The sequence below is a fragment of the Ciconia boyciana genome, chromosome 4, assembly GCF_034638445.1.
Source record: "Ciconia boyciana chromosome 4, ASM3463844v1, whole genome shotgun sequence".
In the NCBI taxonomy this organism is placed as follows: Eukaryota; Metazoa; Chordata; class Aves; order Ciconiiformes; family Ciconiidae; genus Ciconia; species Ciconia boyciana.
In genome coordinates, this window is record NC_132937.1 from 30,463,162 (window position 1) to 30,488,405 (window position 25,244).

General features: G+C 40.5%; 1 protein-coding gene across 1 annotated transcript; it reads left to right on the forward strand.

Moving 5' to 3' along the window:
* The first annotated feature begins 1,324 nt into the window (after window positions 1-1,324).
* On the forward strand, window positions 1,325-23,689 carry C7 (complement C7). Its single transcript, XM_072860906.1, is given in 19 exon segments — window positions 1,325-1,330; window positions 1,614-1,669; window positions 2,415-2,490; window positions 3,462-3,603; window positions 4,431-4,572; window positions 5,374-5,512; window positions 6,149-6,283; window positions 7,466-7,709; window positions 8,374-8,487; window positions 8,910-9,076; window positions 10,124-10,352; window positions 10,903-11,074; window positions 11,429-11,464; window positions 11,466-11,514; window positions 12,868-13,000; window positions 14,011-14,202; window positions 16,414-16,510; window positions 21,376-21,560; window positions 23,502-23,689. Coding segments are annotated over 19 exon segments (2,502 nt in total).
* Window positions 23,690-25,244: the final 1,555 nt, after the last annotated feature.

A 25,244-nucleotide genomic window follows, 5' to 3' on the forward strand; every position in this document is an offset into this window, starting at 1 on the left:
ATTAAAGGGCTTAACTCGGTTTTAGTCCTTTCCTTCATAAGCAAATGACCACTGACAATGTTGCACAAATCGGTCATAAAACTTAATAGGAGCATGCAGATTTCTATCAAAAGCAATAAAATAGGTACAGAAGTGGTGAAAGTGTATGAATTACATTATCAAAGAGATTCATAGTTACTAAACCTGAAAAGTCCCAAAGACAGGCTCTGGATTAGCTAAATTGGCTCTGGGGTTACTAACTTCTGAGGAGTGGACATAGGCATCGCTCACATGGATGGAGTAATGTGACCCAAGATCTGGGCATCTTCTTAAGGACAGCAGACCATGCCAACAGAGTGGAGGGTTTGAAAGTCACCAGGTAGTGATGATGTGACATGAAGCATTTAGTTTTCTGAGGACTGTGTTAAACTGTTCAAACTAGATGTAGGATCTGAGATGTAGTATATGAAGAGTTTTCAGATAGGGGTGCTGCTTTTCCACGAGGGCTTCATCCAGGCTCCACTAGGATAAATTCATGTAAATTTCTCCAGCAGTGGAATTTTCTTACTGTTACTGGAATGGATCAGTTCTGGAAACAGAAAAAAAGCCAATAGAAAAAAATAAGAGAGCATGGCAGGGTAAGGAAAGAGACAGTGAAGTGCTCTTACTTCTGTAAGAGCATCCCCACAAAAAGCCAGCTGTTGATGTGTCATTGAAACTGTGTATGATCTCAGGAAGTCTTTCACAGGCAAGACCATGCCAAGAATTGGCCAAAACTTGCATTCGGATCCATAAGCTGATTTTCAATGTGAGAACTGGTACACAAAAATCAGCATGACTGCAGAAGTGGATACTGAAGATCAGTGATCAAAATTAAACCTTAGCAACATCAGCTTAATTCTAGAGCAGCTCTTCCTACTGAAGCTGGGGACTCAGCTGTGGTGTAGGGTATGTGACACCAGGACTGGCCTGGGATCTCTGAAAAGCCTTGTTCAGAAGAAAGAAACTGTGAGAGAGAAGATAAGGAAAAGACAATTATTCTTCCAGTAAGCACTCTTCACAACTTTGTGCCAGCCCCAGTCAGTACATCCAAGCCTTGATTTATATGTCTTAAAAACACTACGCAGCTCCCAAAGCAGGCTGTGTCCCTGGAGAGGACTAGATGGGTTAACATTAAAATTCCTCAGCAATATTCAGCCTTTTTAGGGAAAGAAAAGCAGAATATCAAGGCAGAGTGAGAAGAGACATACAGTAGCAGACAGACTGACTGACTCCTTTGGCTGCTGAATTGAGTGGAAGTGCATTTTCCCTGGTAATTGCTGGATATCTTGGTATTTCATCTAACATGAAGGTAAGACAATTGCTTACTTAATTTGTACTGAAGAAGTGAATATGGCAAGTGCAATGAAATATTAATTTATGTGGAGAAATACTTAGCTGAAAATGTAATTGGGCAGTATTGCAAGAAAGAAGACAACTAAAAAACAACTTGCACAACAAAGCTGAGGAAAATCAATAAGCTCTCTTTTATTTCTTGAGCTGACTAGTGTAAAGATTGCAGAAAGAACAGCTGCATGAGCTAACGGAAGAAGCAGAAAAGCAAAGTAAGTTTGCTTTTGCTCTTCTTTTTTCAGGTGCTGGGGATTTTTCTGTTGCTGGAAGTTTCAGGCTTCTCTTCCATTCTCTCCAGGTGAATATTTCTTTAGTAAATGATATGCTGAAGACTAAGCGGATATAATTTAACAGACAACTTCTGTGTGACATGGGGAAGGGCTTAAAGGGGTCTTCAGATACTTTTCCTAGGAGAGGAGACACTGGTGTCAGCGCTGCCACTGCCATCGGTGGTGGCAAGAGTGAGGGATTATAGTGTCCCTTACCTCTGCCCAGAGGAGTCAGCTGCCCTTCGAGAAAAGAGCACACAGCGGTGGTATGAGCCACAGCAACGCACGTCTGTGAAACACAGGACAGGTTACCCCCAGCAGCCCTGATGCCGGGGTCAGGTAGCACCCTCAGTGCCTCCCCTTGGGAAACTGGCTGTTTGAAGGAAGGTCTGCTGCACACCATGGCACACACAGCCCCTGGCAGCTCCCTGCAGATCTCCAGATGTGGTCTGGCCTCTCCCTGCTTTGCAATGTGAAGCTGGTCTTTGAAGCTTGTATTGCGGTTGCACAAAGTCCTTGCTGATCTTCAGGCTAGGTGAATGTATCTGGTTTCTTCTTTTCAGTGACCAGAAAGCCCAAGCTGGGACTGATTTCATTCTTACACATGAAAAGCAAATCCAGGTGGTTTTAGAGGGAGCCTGATCATGCCCCTAATTGTTATTGAAGGCCTGCTTTGCTGTTTAGGAGAGTTTTGCACTAATGCTTATGGATGGAAATCCCTGATGATTTTCCTCTCTTTTTTTTTTTTAAATGCAAAAAATACTACTGGAGCAGCCCTTCCCCTCCAGTCCATTGCCGCTGGAATTCTTTTGGCCCTTGGTCCGAGTGCAATGGCTGTACTCGAAAACAGGTATAGATGGACACACCTTTTCTGTACTCATGACTTCATAAGCATATGCTTTTTTCCCAGTAATTAAGGAGCCACTGTATCTTTAAAACTGCAAATCAGGTGTCAGACAAAAGCTCCAGCAAATGAGAAGGTTGAAGAACACAGAACTCGGAAGGGAAATCCTCTAGTCTGTCCCCAACATGTTCCCCTTCAAAGCTATGACATTCACATTGTAAAATAATTTGTGTACTTTTTATTTTGGTGATAGTTCCAAAAAGCTCAACTGAACTGTTCAGTAAACTGAGACATTTCTCCGCTGATGCTGGTTTGTACCAGTTCTGTTGATTTTTCATTAGTGGAGTCACATCTCAAGGAAAGAAAACTTGGCTGCGAAGTATTATCCTCAGTGAAAACAAGTGGATGATTTTTACAGTGCAACTCTATTGATGTGCAAGACACTTGCTTCTGATTTTCCTTCTCATTTACTTTGATGTTGCATCAGTTAGGGAGGGATTAGTCAAAATTAAAGATGCACCATGAGAGAGTACTTAGTCTTTTTAGAAGCAAAAAGTATCCCCCTTGTTGTTAGATTTTATCATCTTCCTTAATGACATTGTTTACTTTGAAGAACTTTAGCAAATTCATATCTGGCATGATTGGTCCTATTAAAAACGTAAAACAAAACTGAAATTTGTCAGCAGCTTTCTTTTGGTTTCAGTTACATATTAGATTTTTGAACAAACCAGCCAAGCTTATGCATCAGTCTAAAGACCTTATAGATAGAATAGTTGTCTTTCTATTAACTGAGAGTTTGTTACCATATTGTGGTAATACCAAGCAAGGTTGTGGTAATACCAAGTGTGGTTGTTCTCAGAAAAAATAGTGAATGTCTCATTTCCTTAGGGCAGTAGAGTGGTAGCATTGTCTTGACACTAGTAAACTATTCCTGCTTTGCATTTGGATTTTCTAAGACTCCCTTGGTTTGTGTTCAGATTCGGAGACGGACAGTAGCAGTTTATGGCCAGTATGGGGGAAACCCCTGCTCTGGGGATGCCTTTGAAACAAGACCATGCACCCCCACAAGGGGCTGCCCAACAGAGGATGGCTGTGGTGATCGGTTCAGGTGTTTCTCAGGTACCATCCAAGATCTTTTTCACCATTTTCTGGTCATAAAGTTAAGAAGATAACCTTGTTATCTTTGAACTTTAGTAAATGGGCAATGACTTTCCAGAACCCTTAACCTACAGACAGATTTGATTTAGGAGGATGTTTCCTTTTTTCCAGCCTCGACTACACTCGTTTTTAATTTCATCTGGAGTGTTGTGGAGCTTTGCAGCTAATTTGCTGTAGCCCTGGTAGCCTCTCTAAGTCATTCTGCCGTACTAGTTTGCCCTAGAGTGCAGGTTTTTTTCATTACAAGTGGGTAATTAAGGAATGCAACCTTAGATGTGATTGTTCGAAGCTGTTCTAGGCTATATCCAAACATCTTGGAAACCACCTGGGTCCTGGAAACTAATGCTCCCTAAAACAGTGCTAGTATCCAAGCAGCTTCCATTACCTTCACAAAAAAGCACATTATCTCAGTAGGTAGACATTTATCACAGAAGAACATGATAAACATATTTTGGTGCTACCAGAGAGATATTCACAGTTAATCACGAGTGATAGGGTCAAAGGATGAAAGCTCAGGAAATAAATCTAGAAGTCAACTGTTTTATTAATATAACATAAGCCTTGAATGGCTGTGGTTCCCTCAAGTGTACTATATGCTGTTTCTTTATGTCTACATTTACTGTTGTTTCACAAGCCCTCCTGGGCACAGACTGTTCACCGTGGGAGTGAACAAGCCAATTAACGTAGTAGATAAGTGTGACTTTTTCTTTGATTTTAGGTGATTTATTTTTAAATGAACAAACACTTCTCCTTTCCCCATGCATTTTTGCATTTTTGTTCTGATTTAGGTCAGTGCATTAGCAGATCTCTTGTGTGCAATGGAGATCAGGATTGTGAGGAAGATGGTGCAGATGAAGATCGATGTGAAGAGAAGATGACTGTATGTGATATTGATAAAACACCTCCGAATTCAGAACTTACAGGAGCAGGGTAATGTTCTGTGCTGGGCTCAGTAGTACTAGTGCCAAATGCATTTACATTTTTATTGTATTTACAAGCTCTGGCTGTACAGATAGGCTTCCTGGGCCTATGGTAAAACGTCCCATATTCAAAAGTGTTCAGTACAATGGCCTGCATCATGCCAGTGGCTCAGTGCAGCCAGGATGTACAGGCTCTTTGATTTGAAGCACAGAATAAAGCTTTTTATCTTTCATTCCTGCTATTGAAAAACATCTTTTAAGATACGAAATGAAATGTCAACCAATAACACATGATCATCAGCATGGAAAAAATGAGCCAGCAATGCTCATTCTTTTTGTTCATTGCTGTTGCCTTTAGTACTGTGGATCCATATGGATTTCTGTTTATACATCCCATCTACAACCTAGCAAAATAATTATCTTAAGTTCCTTTCACATAGCTGTATCACTTGGTATGCGATATAATTGAGATATAATACAAAAAACATTTTGGAATGGATGCCCTGTTGTTTCTGTGTTGCATTAATTGCTGGAATGAATGTCTTAATGTTAAGAGATATTGATATGTGTTCATTTTAGTTGACAAATCAAGAGCAACATTTTGCTTTCCATATTGCAACATGCTATGCACACTGCAGTTCCAGAGGTATAAACGTCTGTCAGTCGATATCCCCTTTTCTTGGGTAAATCAGCTTATGATCTTAATCTGCAGATGCAGCATCCAGTTATAATGGCTCTGTAATTTTTGCCTCCTGTAAAATAATTTGCTGCCTCTCTGTCTTAATGATCTTTCATGTTTTTCTTCTTGTAGCTTTGATGCCATTACTGGTGAGACTAGGGGAAGAGTCATTCATACAAAAAGCTTTGGAGGACAATGCAGAAAGGTCTTTAGCAGCGATGGGAAAGAATACTACAGGCTGAGTGAAAGCGTTCTTGCTTATACTTTCCAGGTATGTTTCCATTAAGCACAGCTTTATATTTAGAGTCATTATTAAAACTGGGAGAATGATGCAAAGCTTGTAGGGTCTCTTGGAAGGTAGGTTTCCCTAAATGCAGCTGAATGACACCTGTTTCCTCTCTGCAGTCGCTTATTATTTTGAAATACAAATTGTTATATATCTTGCTAAAATGAAAGGAAAAAAAATTGTAATTCCTTGGATGAGATTTCTAATTCTCTCACAGTTAGACTGAATGTAAAGCCATCTCCTTAGTATAAGTTCTGGCCTGAATCACCCTCAGAAATGTTATGTGCACAAGGCTTTGGGGTGCTTTGTGAAGATCTTCCAGAGATATGCTTTATTTGAAGTTACTGTCTCAGACATTCAGTTTGTCTTATGCTTATCAAAAGCATGCCAAGAAATCCTTAATGTACTTTACTTCGTAACATAAATACTTACTATACAAATATATATATATGTAATGCTTTTCCAATAGTGTTCACTACTTTTTGTGAAATCTGAAATGGATTCAGCCTGAAAAAAAATCAGATTTTTTGCATCAGGAAGGACTTGTTCTACTTTATAAGTTATCACTTTTAACATCCTTCATGAAGCTCTTTATACAGAATTCTATCTTTCATCTTCTAGGTTAAAATTCAGAATGATTTCAGTTATGAGTTTTTCAACAGCACTTGGTCTTATATGAAACAGACAAAGAACTCTGAAACATCAAACAATGCACGCATGTGTTCAAGGCATAACAATGAGCACCACAGTCAAAAGGTATGTATACAGTTGTCACTGTGGCTTAGTATTTTGCATAAACATTTTCATAATTTTTTAATGTGCTTTTATAGTGAGATGCAAATATTTATTTTATCCAGATATCTTTGACATAAAGTACATGACAGAAAAAATCCCATAAAACCTTTACAAAGAGATCACTGGTTTGGTTATCAATTAAGAAGGATTGGCTGCTGTTTTTACTTTCTCAATTTTACTTCTGTATTAGTAATTTATTTATTCACTAGCTGTTTTCCTCCCTGTTTGAGGAAGGAAAACATTGGCTTCTCATAATTGATTAATCTTTTCCATTTTCTTCTAATGCTTTACTGCACTTTTTTCCTATTACCTTTGTCGGTATCTTGGAGTGAAAAAATTGAAATAATTCTTTGATTAAAGTTAATTTATTTTATAATACATTTTCCACTAGTAGAATTCCATTAAGAGAGAGATCTGGTGTCTTAAACAGCCAGGAAGTCACAGTGCTTATGCCCTTGACTTATTTAAAAAGGAGCATTATATAAATAATTTGAGAGTAACTCTCAATTATGAATTATAACCTCTATCTTATAGCAAATAAAATCAAGTAACAAATTTATAGATTTTGTGGCCCCCAGGCTGACAGAGGACAAGCTTGTTTTACCACACTAACAATGATGTATTTTGAGACTTAACATAACAAAGTTCAAAAGCAACTTTGAGAGGCTGAGGTGAACCATATTGTATAGGCATATAGGATTTTATAATTCAGCAGCATCCTCAAAATGGCTAGAGCCCCTTACAAAAAAAGGCTCCTCTACACAAAACAGAGTGCAAAGAAGACCTCTCTAGTGCCTCTGATTTGCTTTCAGACGAGGCCTGTTAACCTGCTACTGCCAGGCTTCTGGTGTTAGAAACCATCATTAGTTTTGAAGAGTGATATTTTCCTTTCTTATTTGTCCTTATGCTAGCTTTCAGGTACACAAGAGGAAAAGAAAGATGTTGGAGCAATTATAAATAAAGGTCCAAAAGATATTTCCTAACTTCAGGATATTCTTTTTGCATTCACTGAGTTGCTTAGACGTATCTAACAGCTCTGTAAAGCTGTTGGTTAGTAGCCAATATAATGTGCATGTCATCTGGCTAGTAGGAACCACCGTGGTAGTGACATGGAGCATGACTGACGTCTTTTCCTTCCCCCAGAGTAAGCAGCTGATGGTTGTTGAGAACAGTGTGGAAGTTGCTCAGTTTATTAACAACCACCCAGACTTTCTCACTCTTGCAGAGCCCTTCTGGAAGGAACTTGACAACCTTCCAATCATCTATGAGTACAATGTCTACCGAAGACTTATTGAACATTTTGGGACTCGTTTCTTACACTCTGGATCTCTAGGAGGACATTACGAAGTTATTTTTTATATGGATACTGACAAAATGAAAGCAGAAGGTAGAGTACTAGAGTATTTGTTACAAGAAACAAAGTGAATAAACAAGAATAAAAATTTATTTGCATGTTCTCCCAGCTGATATCTAAAATCAAGTAGTGAATCACTAGTAAATTCTACTAGTGACCACGGCATTCTCTTCACAGGCAAAAGAAAGAAGATTAGAAAAAGTGCTCAAACCACAACATTTAGTTCCAGATCCGCATCTGTGACCTGCAGTGCTCTGGGTAGATTTGATAGTTGGTTCAGGACCTCATCAGGCTAAACTTGAATTCTAGCAACAATCTGAATCTCAAATAATGTCAAAGCTTAAAAGTTACTTGGAGATGAAGGTTGGGTAAAACTGTGTAAAGCAGAATAAATCACAAACAGAGAAAACACCAGAGTGACACGTATGATGGTACTCAGTGGGGAGCAGTGCTGTAGGATTAGGGATTGCTGAGAAAAGAGAAGGAAGAAACAATAAACTTTTTCCAGATACACCTCCAGTCTCTCAGCCTCCATCCATAGGCTTTAGCAACGCATGGACCTTCCCACAGGACGTGCTAGTTAGTTGCCTTCTAATTTAGGCATAATACTTCATGACATCTAAGTCAATGGGAAACTTGGAAATGAATCCAACATACTTTCTGTGTACGGTATTGTTAACGGATCGATTATCTGCAGGTCTGAGCATAACAGACATGTACCAGTGCACCACATCAGGCTGGAACGCATTCTTTGTGAGAAAGAAGAAAGTAGAGTGCTCCAAACTGGATAAACTGCTACAGACCTCTTCAGGTAAATGTTCAACAGTGACTTGTACAGTTGTCACGTCTCCATCTTTCATCTCCTCCTAAATAGCTGCCAAAACGAGGAGCAGGTGCTGATAGCTTTGTTGAACTCTATCTTAACATGCTGAACTCAGACACCAAGTGCGTGGTTTAAAAGGCTCTCCAACACTCATCAATCATTGCTAATGCTTTCCCAGTAACTACTACTTTTCTGTACACCCTAAGTCAGAGCTGCCAAGACACCTGCAAAACCAGATACTTCTTATGTGTTATCCATGTAGGAGCTCTTGATCCAGTCACAGGTGGTTGATCTGCACAGATGAGACCTTTCACTACTTGCTAGCATAGTTTTTGCATGTATTGTTTCTATTTCCACTTGTAATTATAGCAATGCTGGTATTTTCTGTATTTCCCATCCTGAATCTACAGGAAGCAGTGGTAATAAGATTAAGAGAGACTCCTACATAGAAGGAGGAAGCCCAGGTGCTGTTGCTGGTCTTAGTTATCTAGAGCTGAATAATCCTGCTGGGAACAGTCAGAGATACTCCTTTTGGGCCAGATCAGTGACAGACTATCCCAGAGTAATTAAACAAAAGGTAAGGTTATTTTCCTGAAGCAGAGATGAGCAGATGGGATTACCTCAAGGGGAGAAATGATTAAGCTATAGCTGGTGATTAATCAGGCTGTAGTCTGCAATCATTTTGTTTCCAGATCACTTTATAAAAAAAGAAAAGTTCACAGGAAGAAAATGCCATGAAGCGAATGTGATTAGTTGCATCACAAATCTAAGTCCTTTGGCAGGTCAATACCCACAATCTTACCAGCCTTCAGTGACTTTAGTGGAGTTCTGCTTAAGAATAGAGGGTCACCCTAGCATTGGAGAAAGCCCAGATTTGAGATAGCCCCTTTCCTTGGCAGGTCTGCGTAGCTTCCACTCAGCTTGCCAACTTCTTGTGTACCCCTTTTATTCCTCCTCCTTCTGTCTGCATCCAGAAGTTCAGCATAACTGGAGATTCCAGAAGCCAGGCATTTCAAAGTTGGGCATGGCCATATTCACTGCTACCTTGTCTAAGTCCCTTTTGGGAACTGCCCACATACTGAAGAATCTTCTTCAGCAATTTTTCTGATTAGAAAGATTTCTAATCAGAGATGAGAAGGATTTCTGTCAGGAAGTTTTCAATTAAATGTAAAAGCACAGAATATCATAAAATAGGCAATAGAAATGCAAAATGTTTTCGCTTATTGTTACCTTCAATCACTGCTCAATGAAATATCATAATGGGTTGTTTAAATGACCAGCTTTTTAGGCTGGGAATAGCTGGGTGAGAATTCGAGTTGCTGTACATTGGTGGTCTGTGTTACATTTTTATCTCAACCATAATGTCATAGCTCAAATATATTTTAAACATGCCTAATCTACCACTAGCTTTAAATGATGCTGTTAAGCAGAGCTGACTTTTCAGAAAAATGCTAATATTAAATAATAACATAAGACTTTATCTAGTTAGCTAGCAAATTGGAGCATCTGTCAAATCCCATGTGCAGGAACATATATTACATTATTTTGCATGATGAAATGTGCTTATAAGCTCTTATATCCCAAATAGAACTATTTAACATAAATGTTTCTCTGCTGTGTGTAGCTAACACCATTATATGAGCTGGTAAAGGAAGTGCCCTGCTCCTCAGTCAAAAAGCATTACCTAAAACAAGCCATTGAAGAATATATGGCTGAAAATGATCCCTGCAAATGTCAGCCTTGCCAGAACGGCGGTGAGGCGGCCGTAGAAGGAACTCAGTGTGTGTGTTACTGCAAACCTTACACCTTTGGAGCAGCTTGTGAGCTGGGAACTCTCGTGCAAGATCAGCCAGGTGAGCACTCTTTAAACTTGTGAGTGTTCAGAAGTGGGAAAGCGTGCTCTCCTGCTTCCAGAGTCTGTTTGTCCCACTGCACAACCTGAATGAGTGGCTGATGTGCAGTGGCTGCTTGGGTCAGATATCGCTGCAGACGTACAGCATGGGGAGGGTCATGCTGAGCCTGAGTCTTTGCTTAACATGTCCAAACAGTACTTAACAAAGAACTGTTTTTATTATTATTGTTGAATGAAGTGGACAATACTAACCACTCAAAATGTAACCTTCTATAAATAAGTATATATGCTAAATGAATGAGTATCAATAACTTTAAAAAGTTTTGCTTTTTAATTAGTTGTAGCTGATAGCTGTTTTTATGTTCTCTCAGACTCTGATAACATATAGACTCCATGGAATTATACTTATGTAAAAGGCAAGTTTGGGAAAGGTGAAAGATGAGATCATTGCAATCTGGAATTCTCTGTAAGGGCACAGTTTGGACCATGACTAGCTTTGAACAGCCTGTGCCTTTAAACCACCTACAGAGTGATTCCCAAATGTTGCATAGGTGTTGTTGATGGACACTGGAGCTGCTGGTCTTCCTGGAGTCCTTGTTCAGGGGGAAGGAAATCAAGGAGTCGAACCTGCAACAACCCCTCCCCACGTGGCGGTGGGAAGGCCTGCATAGGAGAGCAGCGTGAAAGCAGACCATGTGAAGATGAAGAGTTGCAGCATTTTCGGTAAGCAGAAGAAAACATTTGGAGCATGACTACAGGAAGATACAAAAATTTATTTCAGAAGCTATTGAATTCAGAGAGACGATCAGTTACTGAACTTTCATATTTAAGTTGAAACAAAATTAAATTCAGAAGCTGTGAATCTGATACAAGGTAAAAATAGAAAATGGGGTAAAAGCTAGTAAACTTGACGCCATTCTATTTAGCACTCTCTCAGATAGCCTGGCAGTGCCTGGTTAAAGTATAATTGTGATGTAAATACGCATAATAGTCTTGAAAATGGGCTTCACTAAGAAGTGTAGAATTTTGAAAGGGAGACTAAATTCAAACTAAATCATACTTTTGTTTGCTTTATAGCTTGATTGAACCACACTGTTTTGATGTATCCATAACTTACAGAATTCTGTTCACGTCCTCCTCTCTTGGAAAATGGATTTGTTCAAGTAAGTTATTTCTGTTACTCTATTATCTGTCCTATCCCTACCTGCAGTTAATACAGAGATTCACTTGAAAATTTGTATTTATCTTGGTAAGCTTAGTATCAGAGCTACTGTACAGCAGCTCTCTCAGCATTTCTCCCTGGCATTAGCCAAGACTTCTTTCTAAAAATAAAAGAAAACCAAAAAAGCCCCACCCCCAAAACCAGAACAAAATCTTTGCTTTTCTGGACCATGGTACCTACAGAGAAAAGTAATCTACTTGTCCTTTACCCTATACACATACAAAAAATTTTATAAGCTACGTGAATTACATATTAAAGCACAGGAAACTAGAGAAAAAACAGCACAGAATGTAAACTGTCCAAGGTCATCCAGCAAGTCCATAGCAAAATTATAAACAGATTTTAGGAATCTTCACATTACACCCTGTGACTCACATTGCACTTTCTTGTTCCCTGGTGAAACTATGATCTGGCAAGGTATTTGGCTGACTGTAACTTGGGCCTATTTAACAAGGGAGACTAAATTCCTCCCTTGGAGGAATGGATTATGCCTTCTCTGTGTTACGAGGCTGTCTAGAGTCTTTTTGCTCAATAAATAGGTAAAAGGTTTAGTTCAAAATCCATTAGTTGTCTCTGCGCAACTGCAACCTGAGGCAAGATCCACAATTTTGTGCTCCCTCTTTTGCCAGTGATTTTTTTTTTTGGTAATCAATAGTTGTCTCCTGTATTGATCACAAACTAAAGGTAAAACCCTGCAATTTGTGGAGTAGTCTCAATTTTTCATAAGATCTCTCCTTCAAAGAGTGTGGGATATAAAATGAGAAAAGACTTGTGTCTTCAGGTCCAGCTCTTTTGAGTGGCCATACCACATTAACCTTTAGCAAGCTGATAACATGCCATCCTAAGAATTAGCAAAGCCGTATACTCTCCACTGATTCCCCCCAGAAGGCTCTTCAAGAGCTTATGTTCCTCCTCTAATGCTTGATAACACCCATATTTGCAGTCAGTTTATACACTGGCAGGAGGGCGCTGTTTCATCGCTGACGTACCACTGCCAGAACCCTGTCACAGGGTACCTTCAACTCTAACCCTCCCTTTGGTAAGTTAAGATAGCCCAAATATTCTGTATTCTACCAAATTATTTGCAGCATCGTCTCCATTTTGATCACATTTACTGACTATCGATAAGCAGAATTGCCCCCAGTATTCCACACACTCTCATCAGTGCACTGTAGAGTGACATTAATATTTCTCACTGTCCTCAGCTACTGCATCCCAGAATCAAAGGGAGCTCAACGCCACTGGTGGTTCTTAGATTGTATATCCAAAATTTCACCTGTTCCTTTTCTTTCAGAATGCTGAAAACTCATACCCTGTTGGGAGAAGCATTGTTTATGCTTGCAGACATGGATATTCTCTTGTTGGTGATCCTGTTGTTAAGTGTGGCAGTAATTTGCAGTGGCAAGTTGGACACAGATATTGCCAGGGTATGTCTAACTGATACAACTACATTACTGAATTCCAGTGAAACATCTCTGAATGTCTGCTTTCCAACAAGGGGGGGAAAAATACACACCTGCATTTCCCAGTTCCCTAGACATAATCAATCAGGTCTAAATTGACTTTTATGTTTGATCCAGATATTGTAATACTGAAGTAGAAACGTGCCCATAAAGTCTGGTTTTAAGGGAGACTGGAAGTGAGGGAGACTAAATTCTAGTCCAGGAGTTACTTCCTGTGGAAACAAAATTTGTTGCTTAATTCAGTCCTGTGACTATATCCAAGAACGATGGGAATGAGTCTATGTCTAAAACCAATCAAAAAGGTCCAGTGGGCAGCACGGGGCAACCACAAAGTTCTCAAATAACTGCCTTGTCATTAGAACATAACTCAAAGGATCACTTTACATCTTGGATGATCTCCCCACTTCACTCTTTTTCCTCTAACCCAGTCAGTAACCATTAGGGTTTCTTTTTTTCCCTGCATATTTTATTTGTGAGTCAACTTTAAGTGTGATCACATAGACATGGGAATTTTCAGACCTGTATTTCAACACCATCTTTACGTCCTTCCAACCAGGACTGACTGCCCACAAATGCTAGTCCACACTGTTTGAACGCCATCTCTGTGTATCAGTACACAGTCTCCCAGGGTCCTGCATGTATGACCTGTCTCTACTAGGATGTTACTCTCTAGCGTGAACCCTCAACAGAAGCATGGGTCCTAAGCAGTCCTAAGAACAGAGAAGCCCTCTTCAAGCTAGGGCTGGACCTGCAGGCAGTAGGAGAAAATATTGTCACTCTGTCCTTGGTATTGCACATGTTTGGCTGTTGTGATGAGTTAATATCCTGTGCTAACATGATTGATGTGTTTCTACAGGAAAATCAGCTAATCTTACCATTCAATTTGTTAAGGAATTTAGGAGAAGATAAAATACGTTACTGCTTTCTTCAATCCACTGATTCACTGTGGCTATCTCAAATGCTTCAGTCCTTAGAAACCCCTTGTCTCCTGCCTGTCCTGGAGGGGGGTTTGCAAGGAGAGCCATGGAAACCTGTGTATGAGATCGGTGAGAGAATAACTCTGTCTTGTCCACAAGGCATGCATTTAGAAGGGGCACGCTCCGTTTTGTGCGAGCCCAGGCTCAAGTTGTCTCCTGCCATGAAGACTATCCAGTGCAAGAGACTAGGTAAGCCATTGCAGTCCTCCAAGTGCGATGCAGGAGTTTCTTTCCTGGACAGACTATGACTTATGTGGATAAGATATAGACAGAGCTGTAGCTGATACAGTGATAGAGAAGCCATACTTATATCACCAGCAGGAAGCACAGAAAACATGAGTGTGTGTTTTCTGTGGGCTGTTAAAATAAGATGCCTTAAGACTTTTCTTGTGAGGTTTCCTTACGACTTTTTGCTTCCCACTCCCCTATTGCTATCAAGCATTGTCACCAACAATATTTTAAGAGATTGCCTGGGATGTATGCTGCCTATTCTGCCATGCAAGTATACTTCACTTTCCACCCACATTGTGTAACACCACCACCATGTGAGCCACACCTTAGGGATACGGCTTTTCTATCTGGAAGCTGTTCAGTGCACCACAGCCTCTCATGGCAGTGAAGAACAGGGCTGGATGACCTCCTTTTGCTCATCTGACAGTCCCACAGCTGATATGGAGTAAATCTCCAGGAACTGAAAGCAATGGGAAAATGCTGCTTCAAGTTCATGGTAACAGATGTTTAAGCTCGGGGTTGATACTGGCAGGCACTGATAGAGAGGGAAACAGGCTATAGCATACACCAGCTCTGTGTAAGTCATCTTTTCCAGTTGTGGAAGGCAGATGAGGCTTTCTCTTGAGCACTCCTATGATGCTGATCAGTGACACACAGGCATCCAAGCAGCTTGCTGCTTCAAGCCAGTCGCATCTTCACTTGAGGTCCCAGATGTTCTCATATCCCTGAGGAGACTCTTGCTTGGAGACAAGAGCCACTACTGTAGAAGACTAGGCATGTCTCCTACATTTCATGTCTGTCTTCTCCTTATCAGCCAACTGCTGCCTGAGGTTGCCTCACCTGAGGGAAAAGGCAGGTGACAGTCAGGCTTAGACCTCAAAAGGCAACGGTCCTGTGAGATTCCCAGTGTAAGTCATCTGCCGCTGTGTCATATCCACATGCACAGGAAGCATAAGGATTTCCGAAGGAATAACATAGCTGTACACAGACACCTCACAGCTGCTGAAGTGCTAAAGTACCAGTGCTGAAGTACTGTTGACAATTACTCCTTAGGCTTTGCCTTAGTGACTGATTTTCTTTTTTTTTTTTTTTTTTTGTTACATCATGTATTCAAATTCCAGTAATAATTAGAAACAGTTTCAAATGCTTCCATCTTCAGAAACAGCTTGTGCCTGGCTGTATGGCAGCTTTACATTAGTACAAAAGTTAAAAAACAAAAAAGGAACAACAATTAGATCAGAATAACAGTTAGAACAGCAGTTAAAAAACCAAGGAATATGAGATGAGGAGGGTAAAAATTAACAAGATATGTATACACAGACACAGTGGCACACATATGTTTGGATGAGAGTATTTAGTCAGCAATAGTGTCAGTAATGGTCAACTATACAACCAACAGCCCCAGGGATGGAGAGAATGCAGTGATTTTCGGTGGAAATTTCCCCTCTGCAGGAAGACAGAGTTATGTCTGCTGTCTGTATTGCAATGCACTGCAACTAGGATTTAGCAAATTCTTGCCATTACTTGCTACAGAAATCTCCAGAGGAATGTTTAGCAAAGTCTTATTTCACTTTCAAGCTTGGAATACAACTCAGCGCTCAAAGAATAGTACATGTGCAATGATGAAAATTCCCCAAGAATCACTATTGCTTTTATTTTTAAAGTTAGTGCAGATTGAGGACTAATGATGGAACTAGTAGTTTTCATTACCATCAGTGTATAAAAATGTTCAGGTTCACATTTCTACATTGGACTGTGGAGACTTAGCTTGTCTAGTGACAATAGTGAAGCCAGTAACTCTGAAACCTAATGGTAAAGCTGTTGCCAGCTATGATTCAGCACTGCTAAGTTTACCAGAAACAAACAGCTGCGGCAGAAATTAGATGAATGTTTAAGCTTGAACATAGTACCTGTCTCCTTCCATCTGACTCATGACCCGTGGATAAATTACTGAACAGTAACTTTGCAAAGTGGATCATATCTTTTTAATAGTGTTGATTCCTTCCATGCAGTAGATACTTTTGATGAACATACAGGATGTGACTTTATGTCATGGTTGTATAATTCAGTGCCTTTTAAGCTCAACTGATAGGATAATTTCAGAGTAGACCTTTAACAGCCCTTGTTTTTCTGACCCTTAATAGCACTGTCTGTGTTCTTCTACTTCAGTGCCCACTGTGAAACCAGAAGCGACAGAGCCTAGATGTCAGCCATGGGAGAAAGTACATCAGTCGCAATGTATGTGCAAAATGCCCTACGAGTGTGGGTAAGTTCAGGCTGAATTTGGCAATGACTTTCTCGCTTTATTCAAGACCAATTAAATTTCTTAAGTCTTCAGTCCATGACAGATGAGAAAGCTTTACTCATATGAGAAGGAGGCATTGTACTTTGTTTGCTTTACAGCTCAATGTCCTGTTCATCACTTACCTGCCTTGTCAGAGCTGTCAGTGGGTTTTAGCAGTGATGGAATTTGGTTGGATGAGAGAAGGTGAAGGCATAATTTCATTTCCACTTGATCTGTGAAATAGATGGAAAAAAATGAAGTTATATTTTGAAGATTTAGAAGATTGAGGAAGAGTTAGAATAGAGGCCCCTGGGACATAAACCATCAAAGCTAGCAAAATAAAGCAGATTTCTTTTCCCTTCGGAGAGACTGGAGAGTTATGAAAGGCACAATAATCTAATATCCCATTTACACAGCAGTTTGCACAGACCAGTCATGTTACCTTTCCTGACTTTATAACTTGCAGACCAGAGTTTATTGTTTCCTGTTTGATCTAAGCCTATATTCTGCAATAAGCAATGCAGAAGAAATGTAAGGATATTAGTAACTCTCTCAGTTCTTTGCTAAACATGGAGGTAACAGAACCAAAGCGGAGGAATAATGAGAAGACACCTGAGACCACCTGGTGCTGATGGCCAGATGTGCCAAAGAGCTCAGCACTCCAACAACTGGGCTGGTTTGCATAGACTGGATGAAGTCTCCTATAAAGTCACCACAGTGTGTGTGAGCTCTGGATATGAAATCTGGCCAGGTTTATGTCACAGCAGGAGCTGAGGAGTTTGGAAACTCTAGGATAACAGACCAAATTTATCTTACCCTTGTGTAGTAGGAGGAAGAAGTCATCTCAAGAGATTTCAAGGTAGCAGAACTTCCCAGTGGAGGACGTGTATTTTCCATCAGCCACATAGTTCAAGAGTGCCTAGTGAACCAGAGCATGGTGGCTCTGGTTCTAAGCCAAAATTAGCACACTTTCAAATCTGAAAATTAAAACTGGTGAGCTTAACTCATGTTTTGTAGATCCACTGGGCACTTCCCTAGGATCTGAGGCCATTGTTTTGCATGCAAAGATAAGTGCCAGGTTTGTAACAACTCTGCTAAGACTCTAGTCCTATCCTTAAACACCTAAATATTTTCAATAATCTGGTCCTACTCTTTTTGTCTCAATACTCATTAAAGTGAGGCAACAACCCCTCCTCTGTTTCACAGGTGAGTTGAGGTTAGTTACATAGAAGATGAAGGGAGTCCACAATGCTAAGGAAGGCCTTGGGCAGAGCCACAATAACCTTGGAAGTTAAATGAATTACATTCAGTTACGCATTCAGGCTTCAGTTATAATTAATCTACTACTTGCCTGTTTCTATTTTTTATAATTATGTTCAAAATCGCAGGAAGATAGATAACAGTCATTTCTGTTACCTGATGCCATCTTTTCACTCTGTCTTGAAATAACACATCTAATAATAGAAGGATAAATCATCAGCTGTCAAAGCAGACTAATCTGACAGCCTATTAAGGCTGCAGGACTAAGGCACATAAGTAGATCTTGGTCCTTCCTCAGAGAGCAGAAGTAACTTGGTTTGCTTTGCTGTGGCAGTGACTTTAGCAGCAGCCTATGCTCAGAAGAGAGCTAGGAACAAGACTTCACATGGGAATTCAGGAACACCATGGTTTCAGACCCGTCCTACATCCTTTCAGTTTCTAAGAGACTAGCAACCAAGACTTCCCGGGACAGCACAAGAACCCCACAGCAGGCTGGTGAGGGGTAATCTGTCCCTCATGATGTGGTGCCTTAGGCATATCCACATATGTGGATAATTCCCAGGCACAGCACCGGAGTTACTAGGGTCAGGGACCATTCCCATCTGATGCAGTCCCCATCTTTTGGGGGCAAAGAGAGTTTAACAGTGTGGACACCAGCTATTCTGTGTGAATTGGCCCTAGTGCAAGTAAGGGGTCAGTGCAGTTAGTGTGATGAAACCTCAGCCTCCAGTAGCTAAAGACTATCTCCACAGTGGAACATGAGATTTGATAATTTTTAAGTGCTATCCCCTCTTTTTTCCTCCAAATTTATTTGTGTAGCACCTATATCTCTCCTAAGAGTTCTTGGCCTGTGTTATATTAAACCTTACAGTGTTGAATATAATTTTAAGAAGTTAAAATAATTCCCAGCATACTGAATTTTTCACTTTTTAGTTTCACCAAAAGTTGCCTGCCTCTCATTGTAGGTGAAAGGGAGAGAAGGTATTTGCTGACTTACATATGCTATTTCATTTCTCACAATATGTGCTTTAGTAAAAGCTTGTTCTTATCTAAGCCTTCTTTTTCAGGTAAAAGGTATTGAATTTCTCACATTCACTTTACACAAGGATTCTTCCTTGCCTCTAATAATTTTTATTGCACTGCTGTGATGATCTCAGCCCTGTAATATCCTTTCTCAACAATAAGTGCAAATTACTGATTTCTCTTATGAGTACAGATTCTCCATCCTTTTTCTTATGCATCTGAACATGTTGATTTCCACTGGCTTTCTCCCAGCTGACCCAGCTATAGCAAATATGTGAAGCACTTAAGACAGTTTGAGGGATTATACTGTAGCGAGAGATTGGCACCATGGACCATGAACTTCCTGGGTTCAGCCTTTGGCAACTGGTTAAATCAGCCTCCCTCCCCTCTTTCGGGTGTTGCTAAAGTGGTACAAAGCAGAGAAATTGGTGCACTTGTGTCTGGCCTTAATCTTTTCAGCTAAATTAAGCTGCCTTGTATACAAAATTTTGACCTTAAGACTCAAATATTGAGATTTATCACTCAGGCAAATGAAGAACGCCTCTGAAAAATTTTAAACATAATAAGCAACTTAATTACAGATTAGATGCTTTCCCTGGATCACACTTTGTTCTTCCAACTTTAAGATGATATTTAAAGATTAAGTTTTTCTTATACTTCTGCCTGTAAAGATAACTTTCACATTATAAATCAGTGCACCACTAACTCATAGGCTGTGCAGCCAGACAAGCAAACAAAATAATGCAGACAAATGCACCAGCTTCCTTTATCAGCTGCTTGGTGCTGCATATCCTTTGGGGTGTCCTCTTGTTGTACCTCAGAATAAGAAGGTTAACCTCATTCTTTATGTTAACAAAAGAGCATTAAGGAAAATTCAGGCAATGAATTTTTACTAGGGATTTAGTGGCTGATATTTTGACTATGCACAGCAGTTAAGGGAGCCATTGCAGTTGAGGATGCTAACTTAAGGAGGAGGTGTAATGCAGTTAATAATCTTTGAAGACATATTTGGTTGCAGGTAGATGCAGCAAAGTTTTCAGGCTCAGCTAATGAACTCTGTGCCAAATTTTAAATATTTTAAAGGTGAATTATGTTACAGGTAGTTTACACTTTCCGTAAAGCCAGCTCTTTTAAGAGGCTTCAAAACCATCTCTCAAAGAACCATTCCCAAAGCTTGGAGCAGGCACTTTTCCTCAGTGCCTTATTTATAGATCAACCAAAACCCAATTCCTAATTCCCAGGAAAAAAAAAAAGAAAAATTACCTTAACACTTGGCCAGCAAGTCAGCAAGGTTTGAGTCAGGGCTTTATTATTAGACCTTCCCTCTTTCAAATTCCTCTTCCCTGCTCTGACAAGCCACTTTCACAGGGACTGTTACCCTCCCCTTCAGGCAGCCTTGTGAAGCTCATTAGGGCCATTTGCCTGTACATCATCAGCCTCTCCTGCCCACCAAACACCTGTTTAGCAGAGGCTGACCTTTGGAACTGACCCATTAGACACTGGAAGTTTCTGTGGGAGGGTTTGTGAGCCCAAAAGGAGGAGCTGTGCTGCAAATAAGCCTTTGGAGCCATATTTCAAAGCTCTCCATCTCCTGGGAGCGCTCTCTCATACTCTGCGCAGCACCTTACCTGTGGCAGTGAAGTGCATCCAGGAGAGCACCGGCATGCCCTCCTCTGTAGAGGCACTTTTTTTGTTCGCTCCACACGGGTGCCACTGATTGCATTGGGAACAAGTGGAGAAGCCTGGGGTTTGAGATTAAAATCCAGAAATAATGTAAGGGCTTTTTCCTCCCCTCTTACACTTACAGCATGAAACACAAATGGTAACAACTTCCTGGAACTGTCCCCAAAGCAAATACTGTTTAAGGTTGTCCAAGAATTGTCATTACCACTTTTACAAACTAATTTTTGTGGGTGTTAGAACAATATCTGAATTTCAAGAAATAACCAAGCAAATTCCCTGGCTAAATAGAGCAGGTTTTTCATAAAATTTCTGTGGACATGTATGTGTATTTCCAGAAATATCTTTGGTCTCTGATGTTGGATCATAACATTTTATTTAGTAAAAGCTGAGGCTTTTAACAGACAGTAGAGAAAAGGCCTTTAAATATAGTCTAATGTCTTATAATGAAGAAATGCTTATAAAATATTTTCATATATGTGCATGTGTGTATATATCATTATATGTATAGGAAATGTTTTCTGTGTATGTACTTAGATGTATGCATGTGTAATATATTAGAGAATAATTGAGATTAGAACTCTTTTTAACTAAAGTCTCGCTCTCACTGCTACTGAGGTCAATGGCAAATACCCAGTAATACCCCTGTCCTTCAGAGGGGACAGATCCTGGCTCTGCTGAGGTGCAGCATCCCATGGAAAAGGAAGGAGTCTGAATTATGCACATGTCTATGTCTCAAGTTGCCTTGCTGCACTCTTAGGATGTACTTCAATGAACAGGGAAATTGGAACTGGACCATGAATGTTTTCCACTCCTTCAGCTCTTTTTAAGAGGTACCAAGATAAAACACATTTAAATAGCATGATCCCTGCTTTTGTTTTCAGTCCTTCCCTGGACACCTGTGCTACAGATCAAAGAACCAAGAGAAACACACCTTTAACTGTTTGCAAGATGCATGCCTTGGAGTGCATGGGCAGAAAATATTCTCTTACTAATGCAGAAAACTGCAAAATACCTCAGGCAGCTGAAATACCATGTGGATCATGCCGTTCGTGGGAAAAATGTGATGGTAAGAGATTTTTCACAATTGTGAGCAAAACTGTTTATATGACCAAAACGAAATCTTTATCCCCACTTACGCATCAGCTGTAGGTCTGTTCTGCTATGGTATCTTCAGACCCTCCCAGAAGCACCAGGCACGGCTAAGCTAGTTCAAACCATCAGCCCAGTGTTTGGTGTCCACACATGTCAGGAAGCTCCAACCACGGAAAAGAAAACCCCGCAGGATATAGTAACAAAATGCACTATCTACAGGAAAAGCTTATTCCTGGTCCCTATTAAGTGAGTTACCCTGTTGGTCCTCTGGAATTTTTGGGTGAAACCCTTGCCCTACTCTTTTTTCACTGTATCTACCTGTTTTAAATTCCTTAACACAGTAATTGTGGGAGTCCTTACTGCCCACAGGAATAGCTAATCCTCTTCTGAAATTTGCTGAGCAGTGTCCCCAGCGGTATCTTGTGGCAAGGAATTGAGTGTCTTATTCTATACTATTTAGGAAAGCCACTTACTTTTGTTTGTACTTCATTGCCTATCCCCAGTTTCTGATATTACGATCAAAGGTGAATGTCTCTTCCCTCAGAGGAAATAGTCCCAGTCCTTTGCAATCTGTCCGCAGTGGAAGTTTTCAAATTCCCTGATCTAATTTCCCTGAGTGTCCTACACTCCAATGCATTTAATGGAGGGTTGCCAGAAATGGGAAGATAAAGGAGTAAATTAGGTTTTTAGAAGTGCTCCAGATAGAGGCACAGTTATTGTCATATTTTGAAAATAAAAAAGATTACTTGATAGGAATTCATCTGTTTTGTCTAACAGGGTTCAACAGACAAAAATAATAACAAAAAAAGATAATCAAAACTGGCTGGAGCTTCAGCAGATACAAACACAGGCAAAAAAAATAAACATACAACACCAAACCAAAGACACAGTTATGAAAAATAAATCTCAGATGGGGCCTTCTTCTTATCTGATTATTTAGCTGTTGTCACTGATACAACTACACACATTTATTTGTTGGAGTAGATCCTTTGATCTTAGTGAAACAGCCTGTATGTAACTAAAGATACCAGTTGTAAGTGTCTGCGTGATCAGTTTGTTACAGTCCAAGGACAGATCTCTCGTCTTACATGTTATCTGGACTTGGGAGCAGTAGATACATGAACTGGTTCAAGAAGTAACATCAGAGAAGTCTTTGAGAGCAATATCTCGGGCACCTTAAGCAAGCTTTTCCCACAAGCACAATCAGCCTCTCCGAGCAGAGGAAGTCCCAGCAGTGCACCACTCATTTCCACTTCTAGTTTATCCACTGAACCTGAATATCAGCTAATGTTACTTCGGGTTAGGAAAAGAATCATAGAATCATAGAATGGTTTGGGTTGGAAGGGATCTTTAAAGGACATCTAGTCCAACCCCTCCACAATGAGCAGGAACACCTTCAACTAGATCAGGTTGCTCAGAGCCCTGTCCAACCTGACCTGGAATGTTTCCAGGGATGGGGCATCTACCACCTCTCTGGGCAACCTGTCCCAGTGTTTCACCACCCTCATCATAAAAAATTTCTTCCTTATATCTAGTCTGAATCTACCCTCTTTCAGTTTAAAACTATTGCTCCTTGCCCTATTGCTGCAGGCCCTGCTAAAAACTCTGTCCCCGTCTTTCCTATAGGCCCCCTTTAAGTACTGGAAGGCTGCTATAAGGTCTCCCTGCAGCCTCCTCTTCTCCAGGCTGAACAACCCCAACTCTCTCAGCCTGTCCTCATAGGAGAGGTGCTCCAGCCCTCAGATCATTTTTGTGGCCCTCCTCTGGACCCACTCCGACAGATCCCTGTCTTTCTTGCACTGAGCACCCTCCAGAAAATGGCTGTCAATCCTACAGTTTTGCTGGAAACATTTTAGTCTGGTTTTTGTTGAGTCAGATGCCATCCTGAGCATTTTTCCTCTGTGCTTTTGCTTAGCGCAATCCAACAGCTGTGTTTGTGACGAAGACGGGACATGCGAGGAGGGAGGCATCCGGATCTGTGTTGAAGTGAGTGACTCCACCGCCCGTCGGACCATGACCGAGTGCGAGGCTGGGCGGCTCAAATGCCAGGGGGAGACTGTCACCCTTGTCAGCATAAGGCCCTGCGACGTACAGAACAAATAAGATATGTTACGGTTCATTTTGCTTATTGCCATGGGTTATGTCAAAATGTGTCAACTCTCGGGCAGGACATACTTCGAACCTTGCTCTACCAAATGTAAGCTCTGCTGTGAAGTCCACTGCAACTGATGAGACTGTGTGCATCAGCTCTGGCTGGCTCTGAATCACGGCCCGAGGCTCTTAATTAGGCAGCTGCACTCGCCGCTACCACTCATGACAGGGCTCTTGCTTAGGCCCCGGACTTAGTACTGGCAAGTTTATTTCACATTTCCATCAGAATTAAAAAATGTTGCTGAAGTGCAATTGCCAAAGTAGCATTTATAGTGACAGATTACAGTGTCTAACATTGTAAATACATTTTACTTAAAGCCACACAAATATATGCATGCACTGATTAGATTTAGATTGCAGAAAAAAAGAATAGGCTTTACAAAGACACATGATTCTTTTCTTCTAATAAATTAACTTCTTCCTACTGTACCTTATTCAGTTGAGCAAGCACTATGCACAGCATTGAGCCTGTCATTGAGCCTGAAGCTCTTAAATGCCAAAGTGATGTGCATTAATAGTAAAGTCAGATTAAAGTAGTGAGAAGATTTCCTATGCTCACAGTTTCTCTTACACACAACTGCTTCATGGAAAATCGCCATTTTACATTGTCATAACTATCATCATGGGTTACATTTGTAAGCACAGGTAACACCATTGTATTTGTCACATGCATTTATGTTTGTGCCAAGACCAGTTTGCTTACAGACCATTGCACATAGAGGCCTTCCACCACAGCAAAACTTCCTCAAAGGCAGCTATTAGGGAAAGCATATGTTCACAGAAATGGAGACACTCTGCATACAGTTCCCCTGGTGATACCTTTGGACAGTCTCCTAAGACTGTTCCTAAATAAAAGGAGTGTCTTACACTCTTTCCTTACACAGCTAAGCATGCTGTCTAGTGTAGTCAGATAGTGACGTCTTTGCTCACATACAGTGTACCTTGCAAGTCCGTTCAGGTACCTGTCCTGGCAGTCCGATCCCTCCTGACTCTTCTCGGATGCAAAAAAGGACAAAGGGCTGGATAGCAAGTGGGTGACCGAGTAAGAGCAGTACTATCAGCAGGAAGCCTGTATGCTTTTTAAGTGACAGATTTTATTTCTTACTATCAATAAATACCTATCAGATAAAACATCTGTCTTGGTTTTCATGATTGTACCTGTAGCTTCCTCACATAAACCTCCACAAACCTCCTTTGTTCTTTGACCAAATTGTAAATTTTTGCAAACAGCTTATAGAGGAAAACAAGTAGAATAAGAGCCAAATGAATTTAATCAGTTATTTGCTCTTTATTATTTGCTCAGGAGTAGCATGTTTGGAGAGCAGCCTGATGTTTGCCCCATGGTTACTCCCAACTCTCTTGTCCACAATTTCTAGCCTTTTTCTTGGGGCAGCTGGCACAATATGTGATTGGACCATGAGCCCACTGGGTAGGAATAGCTTCCATAGCTGCTGGAGGCAAGAGAAAATCACATGGAAATTTCTTGATAGATAGCACAGAAATAATA